Source organism: Oryctolagus cuniculus, chromosome 1 (genome assembly GCF_964237555.1).
Source record: "Oryctolagus cuniculus chromosome 1, mOryCun1.1, whole genome shotgun sequence".
In the NCBI taxonomy this organism is placed as follows: domain Eukaryota; kingdom Metazoa; phylum Chordata; class Mammalia; order Lagomorpha; family Leporidae; genus Oryctolagus; species Oryctolagus cuniculus.
Genome location: NC_091432.1, coordinates 212,669,750 through 212,689,099, shown reverse-complemented (window position 1 = coordinate 212,689,099; position 19,350 = coordinate 212,669,750). Strand labels below are relative to the sequence as shown.

The 19,350-nt window shown below is 42.4% G+C and overlaps 1 protein-coding gene across 3 annotated transcripts in view; it reads left to right on the top strand.

The window, feature by feature from the left end:
- CTNNAL1 (catenin alpha like 1) overlaps positions 1 to 19,350 on the top strand; it is a 68,677-nt gene that overhangs the window by 29,431 nt on the left and 19,896 nt on the right. For all 3 annotated transcript variants that reach the window (XM_008255935.4, XM_008255890.4, XM_008255847.4), the window contains exons 5-10: positions 4,286 to 4,375; positions 5,422 to 5,592; positions 7,922 to 8,122; positions 11,888 to 11,974; positions 14,963 to 15,121; positions 16,756 to 16,848. In XM_008255935.4, the coding sequence (XP_008254157.1) occupies positions 4,286 to 4,375; positions 5,422 to 5,592; positions 7,922 to 8,122; positions 11,888 to 11,974; positions 14,963 to 15,121; positions 16,756 to 16,848 (801 nt within the window). The remainder of the gene's footprint in view (positions 1 to 4,285; positions 4,376 to 5,421; positions 5,593 to 7,921; positions 8,123 to 11,887; positions 11,975 to 14,962; positions 15,122 to 16,755; positions 16,849 to 19,350) is intronic.

Genomic DNA, 19,350 nt, shown 5'->3' with positions numbered 1-19,350 from the left:
AACGTCTTCTGACTACTTGGGCAAGCATGATGTGATTCATAGGTTCCAAAGCTGCCATCCCTGTGTTACACTTTCTGCCCAAGCTGCTTCCTTTTCTGGGCACAGCTAGAAAACTTTCACCATTATTTTGATTGTAGTTAGGAATTTGTTATGGAGATTTTCATTTCTTATAACACCATGAGCCAACATTTTAAAACTTCTGTACACTTTGAGTGAGTATCTATATTTAAAATTTAACTCATTAAATTGGGGGCCCTAAACCTTACTAGCAGCCATTTGGGTATCTTTGTGTTTCCTAAGTGCTAGTAGTTGTGGATATTTTCATGGAATGTGCATCCAGTGTTTACATGATCAAAGTAATCTAAAAATGGCTGTAGGCCAGTTTCTTTTGTTACTCATTTTAAAAGAGTTACAGAGAGAGAGAGAGATCTTCCATTCACTGGTTCACTCCCCAGATGGCCACAATGGCCAGTGCTGGGTCAGGTGGAAGTCAGGAGACAGGAGCTTCATCCAAGTCTCCCAGTGGGTAGTAGGGGCCCAAACACTTGGGCCCTCTTCCACTGCTTTTCACAGGCCATTAACAGGGTGGTAGATTGGAAGTGGAGCAGCTGGGTTTTGAACTAGCACCCATATGGGATGCCAGCATTGCAGGCAGCAGCTTTACCTGCTATGCCACAGTGCTGGCCCTGGTAAGTTTCATTCATTAAGGAAATATTCTTTAGCTGCTCACCGTGGGCCAGGTACTATGATAGGTGATGGGGATATAACAGTAAACAAAGGACACAGAAACCTTTGCCTTTGGGGAGGTTGCAGGCTAGTGTGGTTGGGGGAGATAGATGATTAAACAGATATACCTGTGGTGTGTTTGGAGAACACCACGGAGGCCAGTGGGTGGGTCAGAGTGAGCAAGGGGCGAGAGTAACAGAGGTGAAGTCAAAGAGGTGATGGGAGCTGAGACTGTGTGAGGACTTTGGCTTTAAGTAAAACAGGGTTCCTTTCACTGGAGGCACTGAGTAGGAGAATGGTATCTTCGGACTTCGATTTTAACAGGATCCCTCTAGCTGCCATGCTGAGAACAGTTTGGGAGACAAGGGCAGGGGTTGGGAGACCAGTTAGGCTATAGGAACCAGTGAGAGATGAAGGTGACTTGAACCTGGATAGTAGACAGTGACAGCTTGGTGAGAGCCTTAATTAAGCCTGGGAAAATACTTTAGGAGATAAGGGAATGTTGTACTTAGTATTCCTTGAATCAGCTTGGTTTTTTGCAGATCTTTGTTTGGTGCTGTTGACCTTTGCAAGTTGAGATGCTGATTTTTCCATTGCTTTTTCTCACCATACAGTATATGGTGTCATATGTGGCTTACAGGTATTATGATTGGTGTATACACTTGATGTAGGACACAGTGTTTTGGAAGTGACCCAAGTTAACCCTTGAGTTATGTGCAGTTTCTTCTGCACTAAATGTAATCCCATTCCTAGCTCCTATTAAAGAAAGCCATATTAGGATGCAAGTGAGTGAGTGATTATTAGAGTAATTACTGAATCAATTCTAACTTTTCATAACAAATTTCTTTCCAAAGACAAATCAATCTCAAATTTTAGGTCTTTCTTATTTCTGATAAAGGGCTTCTAACCAATTCCCTATTGAAAAAAAGACAAGAGGGGCCAGCGCTGTGGCACAGTGGGTTAAAACCCTGGCCTGAAGTGCTAGCATCCCATATGGGCACCAGTTCAAGACCTAGCTGCTCCTCTTCTGATTCAGCTCTCTGCTATGGCCTGGGAAGGCAGTAGAGGATGGCCCAAGGACCTGCACCCATGGGGGAGACCTGGAAGAAGCTTCTGGCTCCCAGCTTTGGATCGGTGCAACTCCGGCCATTGCAGCCATCTGGGGAGTGAACCAGCAGATGGAACACCTCTCTCTCTGTCTCTACCTCTCTCTGTAACTCTGTCTTTCAAATAAATAAAATAAATCTTCAAAAAAAAAAAAAAAGACTAATAAGACAGGTGAAAATTTTAATTAAAATCAGTGTCCATATATAAAATTTTATTGGAACACAGCCATACTCATATCTTTCTGTATTGTCTCTGGTGCTTTCACATTGCCACCGCAGAGTTGAATAGGTATCTGGCCTTTTATTGAAAATGATATACGACCTCTAATTTAGATGTAGTAACCAGGTTATTATTACAGCATTTGGTTGTAGATTAGATTTTCAATATTTGGGTGTTTCGTATAATAGCATACATTCTTTGAGGGTTTTGTGAAGAGAAATTAAAAAAATGTATAGATATTCATGATAGTGCTTAGTTCAGCATTCATAATCTGGTTGGAAAAAATTATACACTTTGAGAACATTTCAGAGCAACATAGTATTTAAGATTAGGACAAATAAGCCTCCTGTTGAAATGCACAAGCAGTTAAATGGGATTAATTGACACAGTTCCTGAAAGAATTATTTTTCTTTATTTATTTTAAAGTCATAATTACAGAGAGAGAGAGAGAGAGAATGTTCCATCCACTGGTTCACTCCCCAAATGGCTATAACAACCATGACTGGGCTAGGCTGAAGCCAGAAGTCAGGAGCCTCATCCAGATCTCCCATGTGGGTGTGGGGGCCCAAGCACTTGGATCATCTTCTACTGTTTTCCTAGGCACAGTATCAGGGAGCTGAATCAGAAGTAGAGCAGCCAGGACGTGAACTGGAGCCCATATGGAATCCTGGTGCTACAGGTGTCAGCTTAACCCACTGTACCACAGCATCGGGCCCCCCAAAATTGATTTCTAAGTGTTTGTTTTGAAGGCATTAATAATCAGTGAGTGGGGCCATCATTGTGGCTGAGGAGGTTAAGCCGCTGCTTATAATGCTGCCAGCATCCCATTTTGGAGTGGTGGTTCAAGTCTCAGCTGCTGGCTTTCTGAGTCCCTGCTGACTGACCTGGGAAAGCAGTGGAAGATGGCTCAGCTACTTGAGCCCCTGCCATGCACATTGGAGAGTTGGATGGAGTTTCTGGCTCTTAGCTTTGATCTGGCCCAACCCCAGCCATTGTGGCCATTTAGGGAGTGAACCAGTGCATGAAAGATCCCTGATTTCAAATAAAAAGTGAATTTTTCAACAAATGGCCAATGATGCTTAAAAAAAAAAAAGTCACTGTTAGTTAAGGAAGGCATAGAAAGGTTGTTTCTGGTTAGGAATGCGAGTGTCCAGTTGGACATGAGAATTTCAGGTGTGGCAGACCACGAGAACGTGAGCCACCTGGCACTTCTGCCACAGTCTCAGTTCCTGGCTCTGCATCCTTCTGAAGGGCAGCTGCAGCTTTTACTCATATCAAATTAATGTTCAGAGGCCAGCGCTGTGGCGTAGCAGGTAAAGCTGTCGCCTGCAACACCAGCATCCCACATGGCCGCTGGTTCAATACCCAGCTGCTCTACTTCCAGTCCAGCTCCCTGCTAACGTGCCTGGGAAAGCAGCAGAAGATTGCTCAAGTGCTTGGGCCCCTGCACCCACATGGGAAACCTGGAAGAAGCTCCTGACTCCCAGCTTCAGCCTGGGCCAGCCCCAGCCATTTCCCCTCTCCCCCTGTTTCTGTGTAACTCTGACTTTCAAGTAAATAATCTTAAAAAAAGTTAATGTTCAGTAGCACTCCTCATCCACTGGGGATGCATCCCATGACTCCCAGTGGATGGCTGAAACCACCAATAGTACTAAACCCTATGTATACTATGTTTTTTTTTCCCCTTATGTACCCTACAGCATAGCCACAAAGTACCAGAATGAATCCCTTCATCTATGTTTAATGCCTGGGTGCTTCCTTTGCATTGCTACTCTTGTGTTCTGGGGCTGTTATTAAGTAACATCAGGGTTATTTGAACACAAACACTGAGATGCTGTCACAAAGCCTCTTGTAACTGAGACAGCTGCCGAGTAACTAATGGGCAGATAGTGAATACAGCACAGGTTACACTGAACCAAGATGTGGTTCACAGCCTGGCAGGACAGAGTAGGACAGCACAACATTTCATCATGCTGTTCAGAATAGTGTATAACCTAAAACTTATGAATTGTTTATTTCTGGAATTTTTCATTCACTATTTTTGTAGATAAGGGGGGGGGGGAAGGGACTACTATGTTTAGATTGAAGCAGTGACATTTGATACATTTTTATCATTTTGTTCACTTAATGTCCCTGAAATTTTGAATATTGTTATTGTTGAGTAAATGATTTTTCAAGAAATTGGATTATTTACATAATCCTAAACTACCCAGTGGTTTTATTTCATTTCTAGGATTTAAAAGATGAAAAGAAAAAAGCAAAAATGGCAGCAGCGAGAGCAGTTCTTGAAAAGGGTACAATGATGCTTCTCACAGCTTCCAAGGTAAGAAGACTTTGGTTTTACTGTGTTATGCATGATAGGAAACCTGATTCAATGCACCCAAGTTATATAGTCTACATTTTCTAAATGAACAAGTTGCTAACCTGGAAGATAGGCCTGAATAGTCAAGTCTAAGTTGTTATTTACATGAATGTTAACTTTCTTCTTCAACTCTACTCAGGAATTAATCTCAGAGTCAGCCTTGATTGAGCAGCCGAGTGAACCTGGTGTGTCTATCAGGTGCTCCGAATCAAGGCCTGCCAGACATGGTTACTCCCTGTAGGGTTTGCCAGCCTCGCAGAGGAGCCAGCACATGTGCTGCAGAAAGATTTGGGCAAGTCAGGATCTGTTAAGTAACAGTGGAGCACGAAGTCAGCCCTTAGTTTGTTTATTCTGTAAATTCATACATCTGATTCCTTTTTCTGCTTTGCACAAAATTATCAATGAAGAGCTTGTATTTCCAGACTGCAGTTGGCCAGCAAATTGGTACAATTCCAGAATGAACTTGTAAATGTCTCATTAGCAGCCTGTTTAGAATTGTCTTGTCTTCTGAGAGTATTTACTGCATGCTCGGACCAGTGTAGTCACAGAAACAGAGACTTCACAGAGCCCACTTGGAAGGCACTGTTCACATCTGGCCCTTGAGTTGCTTTTCATTGACACCATTTTGTAGAAGTCAGAGACACATCCCCAGTTATAAACCAACTTTGTGCATTTCCTTCATTCCTGTTTTAGTTCTTGCATGTGTCAGGTTGTGTTTTAAAAGAGTTTTAATCATGATGAAGAGAGAGCCCCCCACCCCCAAGTTTAGGTAAACTGTCATTGCAGTGTACAGGTGTAGTTTTACTCTCTGCATCTTTCATTTAACCTTGCTGTCACTTTTTGCTCACCCTGCTTCCACTTTAGTGAGGAGAGGCAGCTGGGGGAGCCAGGGACCCAGGAGATTTGGGTAAAGAAACATTTTTATTAGCATGACCTGTTCTCTGTAAGATTTTGTGTGTTCTGGTGTGGGTCAAGTATGAAAATAAAAACTTGCAATTGTTTTGAAGACATGTCTCAGGCATCCCAACTGTGAATCAGCCCATAAAAATAAAGAAGGAGTATTCGACCGAATGAAAGTGGCATTGGATAAGGTCATTGAAATAGTGACTGACTGTAAGCCAAATGGAGAGACTGATCTTTCATTTGTCAGTCTTTTTACTGGAATTAAAGAATTCAAGGTAAGAGTAAAGAGAGCATATGTTGACTTTTTCTTTCTGTTTTAAACAAGTTGCATCACATGTGTGGTATCCATAATTTGTGTAGTGATTTAGAGTGAAGCTTAAATCGCTTGGCAAAGCAGGGCCACAGTGTACAAGCCTAACACTCAGTGGTATTTGGCCTAGTGTCATAGTTACAGAGGATACCAGCTTTTGCTTAGAGCACCACTCTGGCCTTGCGGAGCTGTGTGGTTTAGCTATTGCCTCCTGTGTAGGGACGTTGCCCTCCCCAGTTTTGAGCAGTGCTGTGCCATCCATGAATGGTGGCCAGTAGCAAATCCTGTCTGCTGGAGTTCCTGCTCTCCTTGTGTTGTAGGGTTGGATCTTTGAGACTGTGCTGACAGTAGCCCCAACAGTAATTAAAGTATAAAAACAAACAGCTGCACACAGTAACAGATACTGAGTCCTAACTCTGTACCAACCCTTTTCCAAGTGCTTTAAATGCATGAACTCTTGCAGCCTTCACAAGAACTATTGTTATTACCCCTTTAAAGTGTCAAGGAGGTTGGGAAACATGAGGTTCGCCTGCTGGCCAAGAAGCACCGTGTTGGGATTTGAAACTAGGAAGTGCAACTCAAGGCAGTTCAACCTCTCATCAGAAGTGGAGAGATGGTACAGGTGCTCTTTGGGTGTGTGCAGTGTCTGAATCATCCAAGAGACTGTTCCCATTTAGCAGGTGGGAAAACCAAGGCCCTGTGAAGTGATGCTCTATGCTAAGGGTTATGCACCTAACAGAAGGGCCGTGACAAGGTTGGGCTGCTTCTCAGCTTACTACACTGTGGCTTCTAACTCTGTGACGGTCTAAGTAGGAACATGGGGTGAAAGAAATGGGAAGGACATCGGGCCATGCTTTCAATAAATATTTTCATTAATCTAACTGCTCTTTGAAGTGGATTTAATTGTTTTTGTTCTTTGGAGGAGGAAAGCTGTAAATGGTGGGGCCCTCGTTTAGACCCAGGACAAATCTCATAAAAACGTATATGTGGAGATTCTTCAAAAAGCCCCACAAAATTCTACAAAGTTGCTGTCTAAGACCATATGTATGTTCTCTCTATAGGAAGATTAAAAAACAACAACAACAACAACAACCTGCAATTAGATCCCCATGACTAATTTTTATGTTCAAATAATAATGTTTAAATATGTTTAAATTCTCAGGTCCTCATTTGTCACTTCCATACTTCACTATTTTGCATTTTCTTCCTTAGCTTAAAAAAATATGCCTGTCTTCCTAGGATGGAGTGATTACTGGATATAATGTGGGCCCAGAGAGAAGGGGAAGTGAGCACTCCCTTCTGGCCTCTTGACCTTCACTTGAAATGATGTGTATCTGAGCACACTATAAAGAGCTAAACAGATTTGAACTATGGTCATCGTGCTCACTGGGATCACAGTCAGGATCACCAGCTCTTATTGCCTCTTGGCCCGAGTTATCTCAGACATTTTTCATGGACTAGAGGTTAAACATGGTTGAAATGGCATAGTGTACCTTAGAAAGCTGAGCGAAAGACTGCCCGGGGTGAGCATGTGTTCACCACACACTAGAGAATATAATGGCTGGAGTGAAAGGTTATCTGGGCCTTGGAGAGACAGGTGTGTTAGAGAGAGAGGTGAGCAAGCAAGGCCACAGAGGATTTTGTGCATACTGTAGTAGTCTGGGCCTGATTCTGTGGATGGTTAGGAGCTAGTTAGAGGCTCTGGTAATGTCAGAAGGTTTACATTTTAGAAAGATTACATAGCTCCCTGACAGAGGATGTTTGGGTCATTGACATGCTCTTAGGGACATAAAGTAAAATGCAGGGAGCCCAGTTAGATGGTGAGGAGCATTTTTGCTGAATGAATGAAGGGAAAATTGATGCCTTTTCCTGTCCTTCTCATATCCTACACCTACCACACCTATCCGCCAGGCTGCATATACTCATACTTGGGTGTAATGTATCCTCCAGGTGTTGGCCCAGGCATTTTATCCAATGTAGATCCCTTATCTGGAGGCTGGCTCATTTTTCCTGTAGGTTGGTACATGCAGAAGTTCTTTTTGTATTCGCTGATCTTACGGGAATTTCATTGTGTCCGCAACTCTAGGAATGAACCTTTGCATGGCTATTGATGGCTCTGGAGCAATGTGTTCTCCCAGGTCAGTGGGTAATATAGTTAACATTGAGGCCAAATTTCCTCTCAGCTTGCAAAAGAGAAATGTGCAGAATGTTTCTGGGAACTGTTGGAAATTACAGTCCGTTTTGTTCAGGTGGGAATATTGACTCAGGTAGATGTATATGCTTTTTGTTCTTAGATGACTATTGAAGCTCTTCGGGAGAATCTTTATTTTCAGTCCAAAGAGAACCTTTCCACAACACTGGAAGTTATCCTGGAGCGTACGGAGGACTTTACTGATTCTGCCTACACCAGCCATGAACACAGGGAGCGCATCTTGGAGCTGTCAGCTCAGTCGAGAATGGAATTGCAGCAGCTCATTTCTGTGTGCATTCAAGCTGTAAGAACTTTCTCATCCAAGTAAATCTTTTTTTTTTTTTTTTATTTTGACAGATAGACAGTGAGAGAGAGAGAGACAGAGAGAAAGGTCTTCCTTCCATTGGTTCACCCCCTAAATGGCCGCTATGGCCGGAACTACACCTATCCAAAGCCAGGAGCCAGGTGCTTCTTCTTGGTCTCCCATACGGGTGCAGGGGCCCAAGCACTTGGGTCATCCTCCACTGCCTTCCCAGGCCACAGCAGAGAGCTGGACCGGGAGAGGAGGAACCGGGACTAGAATCCGGTGCCCATATGGGATGCCAGCACTGCAGGTGGAGGATTAACCAAGTGAGCCACGGTGCCAGCCCCCAAGTAAATCTTACATAATAGCTTTTCCCTAAAGTTTTGAGTGATGTGCAAGCTAATAACATAGTCATCAGGAGTATGCATTTGGTCCAGAATGGCAAGGATGTCTCCTTCCTCTTCTCCCTCCTAGTTGGCCAAAGCACCCTTCCCATGCAGTACAATCACAGTACTTGATGCTTCCTGTCTTGGCTACTCTGGTTTCTGTGCCGCTATCATCACTGCTAGTTTACCTGTGTCCCCTGTCTTCTACCAAGCTCCTCCTTTGGAAAATTCCTCCCCAAAATGCTCCCTCAGAACAAGCAGCAGAGGTGTAGACCCCTGCCTAGAGGTTGTGGGACCAGCGTCTTACTGCCAGAGCCATTCAGATATGCACACTTCTTAACTCTGGGGACAGCTGGTGCACAGACAAACAGCACTTTAGGGCACTTAGTGGGATCTAGATGCAATGAAGACCAGGGTAGACTCAACTGGCAGATAAAAGATTTTTTTCACCCATGTGCCATTTCCTGGTCTAAAATTGGTGGGCAGTCATGTAAAGAACCTTATGTAGGCTGTTTAAAACTATCTGGGAATGACTGATGGAGACTGGCAGAAGTGTATAATGTGGGAAGTATATTCAATGTCTTAGAATGGGTGAAGTACAAAATGGAGAGACAGGCTGAGAAACGCATCTGGCACCATTTACTTACTTCTTGGACTATGTCAAAAAGGATGAACATGTTTTATAGCTCACAGCAGGGTCAGAACAAACGTGGACAAAAGCTTTGGTAGTGAGGATGAAGGAGGGTGAATATGACTGAGTGTGAAGGAAGAAGCAGCAGTTTACTTCCTTGTAAATGAATTGATTTATGAATGAAGAGTAGATAGGAATCACAGATTTTTTGGATGTTTCCTTGGCATCACAACACGGGCAGGGAATCTTGCCCTAGAGTAGAGTGGTGTATGAGATTTGAGCATTGTTTTGTGTTTAGTTTGAATGATCCGTGTGATTTCTAATCTGAAATGTAGATTGTCTCAGTGTTAAATTTTAAGCTCAGGCCCGCGCTGCGGCTCACTAGGCTAATCCTCCGCCTTGCGGCGCTGGCACACCAGGTTCTAGTCCTGGTCGGGGCGCCGGATTCTGTCCCGGTTGCCCCTCTTCCGGGCCAGCTCTCTGCTGTGGCCAGGGAGTGCAGTGGAGGATGGCCCAAGTGCCTGGGCCCTGCACCCCATGGGAGACCAGGATAAGCACCTGGCTCCTGCCATCGGATCAGCGCGGTGGCCACGGCGGCCATTGGAGGGTGAGCCAATGGCAAAGGAAGACCTTTCTCTCTGTCTCTCTCTCTCACTGTCTAAGTCTGCCTGTCAAAAAAAAAAAAATTTTTTTTTAAGCTCAACATTCAGTATAAAGAGTTTCTTGTGTTGGGATTCTGATTCTTCCAATACTTAAATTTGCAAATAGTATCCTTCACCTATTTCACAAGCACTTGTCTGATTTTGCATGCCAGGTTAATTTTTCATTCATTCACTTTCCCCAGCAGTTGCTAATGCATGCCTTTTGTATGCCAGGAACCAGAAACCTAAAGATGATTAAGATAACATCTTTTTGACTTTTGATAATATAGGAAATTGCCATTTGACAATATAGAAAAGTATAAAAAGCTTTGTAAATATCCCAAGAGAAATATAGACCATGTATTGAGAGAGTTTGAAGCAGAATAAATTTACACTTAGGAACAAGAATCAGGAAGGCTTCATGAAGATACTGACATTTAAATTTCCTTATTCAAGGAAGTTAACAACTACTACCTACCACTTGCTCGGCCAGGTACTGTGGATTTGGTGGTGAGCAAGACAGGTGATCCTAGTCTTCATGGAGCTTTTATAGGCTTATTGGGTAAGAAGAGAGTCTAATCTATTTTGAGTAATCTGAGAAAGATATTTATGTAAGGTTTTGAAAGATTTGCTTATTTATTTGAGAAGTAGAGGTACAGGGAGAGAGAGAGAGAGAGAGAGAGAGAGAGAGAGAGAGAGAGAGAGAGAGAGAAAGAAAGAAAGAAAGAAAGAAAGAAAGAAAGAAAGAAAGAAAGAAAGAGGTGTTCCATCTTCTGTTTCATTCACCAAACGGCTGCAATGGGCCAGAGCTGGGCTGATCTGAAGCCAGGAGTTAGGAGTTTCTTCCAGGTCTGCCACATGGGTGCAGGAGCCCCAGCACTTGGGCTATCTTCCAGTGCTTTCCCAGGCCAGGCCATTAGCAGAGAACTGGATCAGAAGAGGAGCAGCTGGGACATGAATCAGTGCCCATATGGGATGCTGGCGCTGCAGGCAGAGGGTTAACCTACTACTACACAGTGCCGACCTCTTTATATAAGATCTTAAAGATGAATGGTATTTTCATTTTAACTAGATGAAGAGTGAAGAGATGGGATGGGTAGTATGGTACAACTAGTTAAACTGCCATTGGGATTGCCCACATCCTCTATTAGAGTGTCTGGGTTCAGGTCCTGATTCTACTTCCTATCCAGCTACCTGTAGGATTCCAATTTTAATTAGATAGAGTGAAGAGGTGGAATGGGTGTTGTGGTGCACCTAATTAAGACACCACTTGGGATGCCACTTCCATATTGGAGTGCCTGGCTTCAAGTCCTGGCTCTGCTTCTGATCCAGTCCTGGGAGGCAGTGGATGATGGCCCAAGAACTTGAGTCTGCCACTTACATGGGAGACCCAGATAGAGTTTCATGCCCCTGGCTTCTTCAACCTGGCCCAGCCCCAGATGTTGTGGGCATTTGAAGGGTGAACCAGTAGATGGAAGATCTCTTTCTGTCTTTAAGATTTATTTATTTATTTGAAAGGCAGGGTGACAGAGAGGGGAGACAGAGATCTTTCATTTGTTGATTCACTCCCCAAGTGGCCCCAACAGTTAGGGCTGGGTCAGGCTTTAGCCGGATGCTGAAACTCCATCCTGGTCTCTCAAATGGGTAGCAGGGGCCCAAGTATTTGGGCCATCTTTTGCTGCTTTCCAAGTGTATTAACAAGGAGCTGGATTGGAAGCAGAGCATTTGGGACTGGAACCAGTGCTCCAGCATCACAAGCGATGGTTCAACCTGCTATACCACTATGTTGTCCCTCCTCTTCTTTCTCTTGCTCTGCCTTATAAATAAATAAAAAATCAATAAATAAGCAAACATAAAATGCAGTGAAGAGTTAAATATTCCAAGCAGAAAATAAGAGACTAGTTTTAGACATGGTGAATTTAGTAAAGAAAATTGGATTTTAAAATTTCACCTGTTTATAGTTTGTATGTAAAAATATAACTGCAACTAAAATTCTATTTTCCAGAGTGATATTAAAATTTAGTATAATTTAAGGTTCAGATAATATTGGAATTAATGGATTAAAAAGATGAAATAACATCATATATTCTTTTAAAAAAATTTTTAGCAAAGCAAGAAAACCAAAAGCATTGCTGAAGAACTGGAATTATCTATTTTGAAAATCAGTCACAGTCTCAATGAACTTAAGAAAGAAGTAAGTATAGTTTGAAATTTGCCTTATTATAATTCTTTGCTGATTTTCATCTTTTATGGTTTAAATGAAATATATTAGTATTAGTATGTCCTTGTGCCTAAAAGATGGTTCTAGAAGTTTTCTTGAAAAATTTTAGTTGAGGCTGTCATTTTATTAGTGTTGTCATTCTCTGAGATCAGATGAGATTGGGCGCATTCAGGGTGGTGTGGCTGTAGACTGTGTCATCATTCTCAAAGCTCTTATGTGGATATCCATAGCCAGTTTATTGATAATCGTCCCAAACTGGAAGCAACCTGAATTCCACCAAATGCAATGAAAAGGAACAATATTGATGTATAGCACCTTATATGGGTGAATTATTACATTATTACAACATTAGACAGAATGAAAGAAGCTAGGTCCAAAAGAGGATACATGATTCCATTTAGAAAAAAAAATTCTAGAAAGGTAAAACTAATTTATAATGACCGAAAGCAATTTGATGTGTGGCTGTCTGGGGTCAGAAATTGGGGAATAATTATTCCAAGGGGTGCAGGAAGACTTTTTGGGCTAATGGAGATGTTTGAGATAATTGATTGTGACAGTTACGTTTGTCAGAACTCTTCAAACTACCTTTAAAATAGGTACTTTTTTGTATATAAATTATACCTCACTAAAGTTGATTTTTAAAAAGATAATCTGTTGGTTGAGAAGATTTCCCTGTTTCCTGAATGAAAATGTCATCACCTCATGACTTATTTGGCCACTCCTGGGTAATTGAAAGTCTTATGGTGTCCTGAGGTGTCAGTTTTTGCAAGTAGGATTTTTGAGACATGATCCTGCTCATTTTGTACATACTATATACTGTGTTTTTCTCTACAGCAGGAGAGCTTTGTAGTTGTCACAGAGCCTGTGTGGACAGTTATGCGAGTATCTTTGAAGAGAGTCAGAAAATGTCAAGAAAATGACATAGGTGTTTGGATGTCTCTTCTACTAATTATGTACCTGCTGACCTGTTTCACATCTTAGTACTGACGTCTCCCTTGAAGCCTCCATTGAAACATCCTGTTAAACACAGAAGAGCATGGTTTTCTGTGCTTAAAAAGCCTACCTACTTCATCCCAGCCCATTTTAATTCTAACTAAACTATTATTAAATCCTGACTGTCTGGTGAAGCATGAAATCCTTCAGGGATAGACTAAGTGACTTTCCACAGGCCTCCTCTCCTTAGCTCTTAAATGGGTATAACCACATCAACCTTGAAGAATTCTATTTATTTATTTACTTTTAAATTTATTTATTTTAGAGGCATAGAGACAAAGAGAGAAATCTCCCATCCTCTGGTTCATTCCCCAAATGCCCACAGCAGCTAGGACTGGGCTGGGCTGAAGCCAGGAGCCGGGAACTCAATCTGAGTCTCCCACGTGAGTAGCAGGGACCCAACTCTTAAGCCAGGAAACTACATTTTCCTGAACAAACCCTGCCTCGTAGGGTCCACATTAATAGGAAACTGGAATTAGGAGCTGGAATTGAACCCTGGCACTCTGATGGGGGACATGGGTGTCTTGACTGGCGTCTTGGTGGGCTAAGTGCCCGCCCCTTGAAGAGTCCTTGTAAGGATTAAGGGAGGTGACAGTGTATAAAGTTATTGTTAAGACATTGTTTGGAGCAGGAGCTTCATGTTTGTTTCTCTTCCTTCCTTATATAAGTTGTTCATGACTTGTCCCCAAAAACATTTGGAAGAGTTAGTGACCTTGGCAAATCAGTCTCTATGGTCTGTAGGATAAAGAACTGCCATTAGCTATTCTCTGAGGCCATTCTGGCTAAACAAACTCTCTTAAAGTTATTATGTGGCATTTAGTTTCCAAAGGAACATGAATTTTAATGTCTTTGTTTCTGACTGTAATTATTCTCATTTGGTTGCGTGAATGAGAATGACACTATTGTTATTTTGTACAAAGTCCTGTAACCTGAATTAACATTGGATAACTCCCAGGAAAAAAGAGATTGCTTCAATCAAATGGGCTTAATTCAAAGTCAGATGTTTCTTAGAACAATGTTATGAAAAATGATTTCTTTCTGGATAACTTCAAAAACCCTGTATACTGTCACATCATTTTTTTTTTCTTTTAAAGAAAAGAAAAAGAGGCAGGAGAAGAAGAAAAGAGTTTTGGAGTTGATAGGTCCAGTGATGTCTAATGAGAGTAAACCATGATTAAAATCCATTCCACGTGAAGTCAGACCTCCAGGGTTTTTGTTACCCTTTTATCCAATATTACTCCTGGAACCAACTTATGCACTGAGTCAGATAGTAAAATCTTGAATAGTAGGTGTAGATGGACTGTAAAACCCTGCTAAGGGCAGGGGTTGGTTCCACTTGTCACGTATGCCCAGCAATTGTATGGTGTCTGCCATGATCTAGGTACTTAACATTTTATTGAATAATTTATTTAGGCTCATGTTGATACTTTTCAAAGTATACTAAAAAATTTGTTAATGATCATGAACTGCCATTTGATTTTCCTCATAGTATGAATACCCAACTGTTGAAAACTTCTCTGTTCCTCACCAACTGTAAGAGAAGCAAAGGCATTTTTTACACACTTGATCTTGGCCAAAAGGCCGAGAAGCGATAAAGAATTTTTTTTTTTTAACAAAGAGAGAAACTGTGTGGGGAAGAACTGGTTGATAATAGGGTGAAAAAAGGGACCTGGCTATTTAGCTACTGGGTGGCCAGTTCATTTTCTCCAAACAGCACTAGTGTACCAGTAGACTCTAAGATGATGCGGACATCACTCCTGCCCTCGGGGGAGCTGGTAAGTTCCACAGCACCACAAATTTCTGCTGTGCTTCAGGCATCTTTGCACTGTCCTCTTGGCAGATCAAGTGAGACTGTTTCAAGGGTTCTGCTCTTTCGATATTAAAGTGCTTACGAAAGGCTTGGTCACAAAACCTTACTGTTTGTTTTCTTTCCTCTGCCACCGTCCCCCTCCCCGCCCCCATCTACAGCTTCACAGTACAGCGACACAGCTGGCAGCGGATCTCTTGAAATGCCATGCCGACCATGTGGTTCTGAAAGCATTGAGGCTTACTGGAGTAGAAGGGAGTTTAGAAGCCTTGGCTGAATATGCCTGTAAACTCTCTGAACAGAAGGAGCAGCTTGTGGAGGTTTGTTTGCTAAGGAAACTGAAGTTTCACGAGGGAATATTAATATGAGTTTTTCGTTAACTTATTGTGAGCATTTTTTTCTCCTTTGCAGTCTTGAAGGTATAGTGTCTGTCTGTTCTGCTCTTACGAGAGTCTGGCTTCTAAGCCAAACACAACCAAACCAGGCTAGACTCTACAAATGCACTTGTTAATCTTTTCCTTAACCTCTCAGAGAGATTAGACCTGGGAGTACAGCAATGGAGGTACATTGTGTGGCCTTGCTTCGGTTTGAATCTGTCGGTCTCAGCAGGAAAGAGATGGCACACTCAAATTAGGATCATGCGAAGAGAATTTCATAAAGGAGCTGCGTGCAGTTGCATGGACAGCATGTGGGGAATCCTGAAGGGAGAGTGGAGTAGCTGGGGACAGGGAGGTCAGGGCTGATGCCGCCCCTAGGCCCACATCAGCAGGGCAGGGTGGAACCTGCAAGTCATTCAGAGACCTGCCTTGAGAAGCTGTGATTTTAGAAGCAGGCGTGTGGCTGGCCCAAGGGGACCCTGCATAGGAGGTGACTGGGAGTAGACAACATAGGTACGTTTCCCGGGGCAAAGGGCAGATTTGAGCAGGGAGGAAAGTAGCTAAGAAGGGACAAAGCGTGGACATCCATTCCTCTCTGTGCTTTTTCTGCTACTTTATAATTGCAGTTTGACCTATTAACCTTTCATTGGTGGTCTAAGTCTTCCTCCTTTTGAAAATGTCAGGCATCTAGTAGTTAAAGAAAAGAAGACATAGAACAGAAGAACCACACTTCTCCCATGTGTACGTGTATATGTGAGATCTGTCCTACCTAGCATATATAGACACAGAAATGAACCATTAGCTGTCTTCACATTACCTAATACGTCCTGCTCACCAAATCTAAAAACTGGAAGAAATCTAGACTAATTGGACTAGCTTCTCTCCTTTACTTGTTGATACAATAGCCTAAAAACTTCTAGGGAAATTCTTAAAATGAGTGTACATATGTCTCCTTTATTTAACACATTAGATGCTGTTAGGTTTATAACTACATACTGTGATCGTAGGGAAACTTGCTAATTTTAGGATTTTTAGCACATCTTTTAAACAGTGAAAAATTTTTTTTCTAATTATCTGTTAAAAGCTTTGTTATGTGATAAAGACTCCCTACTCCTTGTACCAGTCTGCTTAAGTCAATATTATCTCCAACAAAAAGTGTGCTTAATTAGTTTATCATGAGTGGCAGTATTATTCGTATTACTTGTTGATGGAAAGAATAGACAGCTTGCTGATTAAGCATTAACTGAGTCCTTGGGTAAGTCACTCTCTGAGCTGAATTTTTTCATACATCAAATGCATGGGCATTGCTAGATTCTCTCAGAGATTCCTTCTGGTTCTAATGTTCTGTGACCACTTTGCCGTGATCAGCTAAGAGTGGAAACACTGTGCTATACCTAGAGAATCTGTTGGTGACCCATACAGTATTATAATAACTCCTCGGTAATTACAAATTTATTTTATAGGGTTTTAATAAGTTTGATTTATAAAATTGTATATTCTTTTAAATTGAAATATAATACAGTGTACTGTGAAGGATGAGAATATGAAAGAGAAATTATAAACATGTTTTCTCATAGGCCTGTCGACTGTTGCGACATGTATCTGGGACAGAACCTCTTGAAATAACCTGTATACATGCAGAGGAGACGTTCCAGGTGACTGGTCAACAGGTAGGATAACATAGATGCTCCTTCTGAATTATATCTTGTTTGAATGTCACAGCAAAGTGTGAGGAAGGAAGGGATAACACTGTTCTGTGTAACTTGATGATAATGGAATTTTCCTTGGTGGTATTTTTGAACATGGCTGATAGTCCATGGGATTATCTGGTCATGTGCTGGACTGAAAATTGGCTCATTTAGTAGATACCTTGGTTTATATCTATTTTTTTTTAAAGATTTATTTTGTTTATGTGAAAGGCAGAGTTATAAGAGAAAGAGACAGAGACACAGAAAAAGAGAGATCATCTGCTGATGTACTCCTAAAATGATCACAATAGCCATGGGCTAAACTGAAGTCAGAACCCAGGAGCTTCATCTAGGTCTCTCATGTGGGTGCAGGGGCCCAAGCACTTGGGCCATTTTTTGCTGCTTTCTCAGGTACATTAGCAGAGAACTAGATACAAAGTAGAACAACTGGGACTCAAGCTGGCATGGTGGTGGCTTAATTTACTAATCCCTTGTTTATATGTATTTATGTATTTAAAATTGATTTATTCAAGAGTCAAGGAGATATATGGGGAGACAAATATATAGAGAGCGTTCCTTTCTGCTGGTTCACTCCTCACATTCCTGCAAAGTTGGGGGGCAGGGCCCAAGCTGGGACTCAGGAACTCAGGCCTGGTCTCCCACATGAGTGGCAGGAAACCAACTACTTGAGTCATCACCACTGCCTCCCAGGTTGCACATTAGCAGAAAGCTGGAATTGGAACCTAAAATTGGGCAGCAAACCCAGGTACTCCATTGTGAGAAGAAGGTGCCTGTACAGGCATTTAACTACTAGACCAAATGTCTGCCTCCGTATGTATTTTATTTATTTATTTCCCCCCCCCCCAAAGAAACCTTTTATTTAAGGAATACAGACTTTATGCATTTCATGAGTACAGCTTTAGGAATATAGTGATTCTTCCCACCCTACCCACCCTCCCACCCACTCTCCCATTCCTACTGCTCCTCCCTCTCCCATTCCCAGTCCCGTTCTCCACCAAGATCCATTTTCAATTTACTTTATACACAGAAGACCAACTCTGTACTAGTAAAGAGTTAAACAACTTGCATGGAAAAAAACCCAAAAACCAAAACAAACAAACAAAAAAGCTGTTTTTCAACAGTCGAGAAAAGGCTATTCCATGTGGGAGACCCAGAAGAAGCTCCTGATTCCTGGCTCCTGGCTTTGGATCTGCTCAGCTACAGCAGCTGCGGCCATTTGAGAGTGAAGCAGCAGATGGAAGACCTTTCTGTCTGTCTCTCCTTCTCTCTGTAATCTACCTCTCAAAGAAATAAAATTAAAAAAAAATCTTAAAAAAAAAGATAAAATAGTCAGTAATTCATTCCTGTAGTAGCTGACACAAGAAAGCCTGAAAACCTGGGGCTGGTATTTGGTGCCTACCTGCCAAGACTCTGGTTAGGGGTACCTGGATGTATATCAGAGTACCTGGGTTTGATGCTTGCCTCTAGCTCCCAATTCTAGTTTCCTGCTAATGCAGACCCCGAGAGGCAGTGGGGATGGCCCAGGTGACTAGGTTCCTGCCACCCATGTGGGAGACCTGGATTGTGTTCCTGGTTCCTAGCTTCAGATTGCCCTAGCTTTTACAGGCATTTGGGGATTGAACCAGAAGATGGGGAATTCCTCCCTCTCTCCTTCCCTCTCTCCCTCCCTCCCTGCCTCGCTTGCTTGCTTCCTTCTTTCCTTCCTTCCTTCCTTCTTCCTCCTTCCCTCCCTTCCTATTTATTTGTTTATTTGAAAGGCAAAATGACAGGGGCAGGGGGCAGGGAAGGGAGGGAAGAAGAGAGATCAATCTTCCACCTGCTGGTTCATTCCTAAAATGGCTACAAACCCAGGAGCCCAGAACTCTATCTGGGTCTCCTTTATGGGTGGCAGGGGCCCAAGTACTTGGTCCATCTTCCATTGTTTTCCCAGGGACACTAGCAGGGAGCTGGATTGGAAGCAGAGCAGCTGGGACTTGAACTGGCACTCTGATGCCAACATTGCAAGCAGTGGCTTAAACCCCTGCTCCACAATGCTGGTTCCAGATGGGAGATTTCTGTATGTCTATTTCTGTCTCAAATAATAGTAATAATTATAATAATGCCCCTGAATCCTCCAAATCCCAGTAGCTTAATATGATAGCAGCATATTTCTCAGATCAAGGCCTGCTTGGTGACATGGCTTTCTTCCTTGTGACTCACTAGCCACTAGGACCTCAGCATCCCTGCTGCATCAGTTGGGGAAGGGAGAGAGCCCTGGGGGGAGCTTGAGGCAGATGTGAGAGGCTAGTCATGGAAGTGGCGGCCCACGGTCAGATGAACAGAACTGAGTCTCCTGGCCATACCCTTCCATTATGGAGGCTGTGTGTCTGTGGAAAAGACAAAACAGGTTTTGTTGAAAATCTAATATTCTGCAACAATTAATTTCTTTATTCCTCACACTTACTTAGTGATTGTGGTGGTATG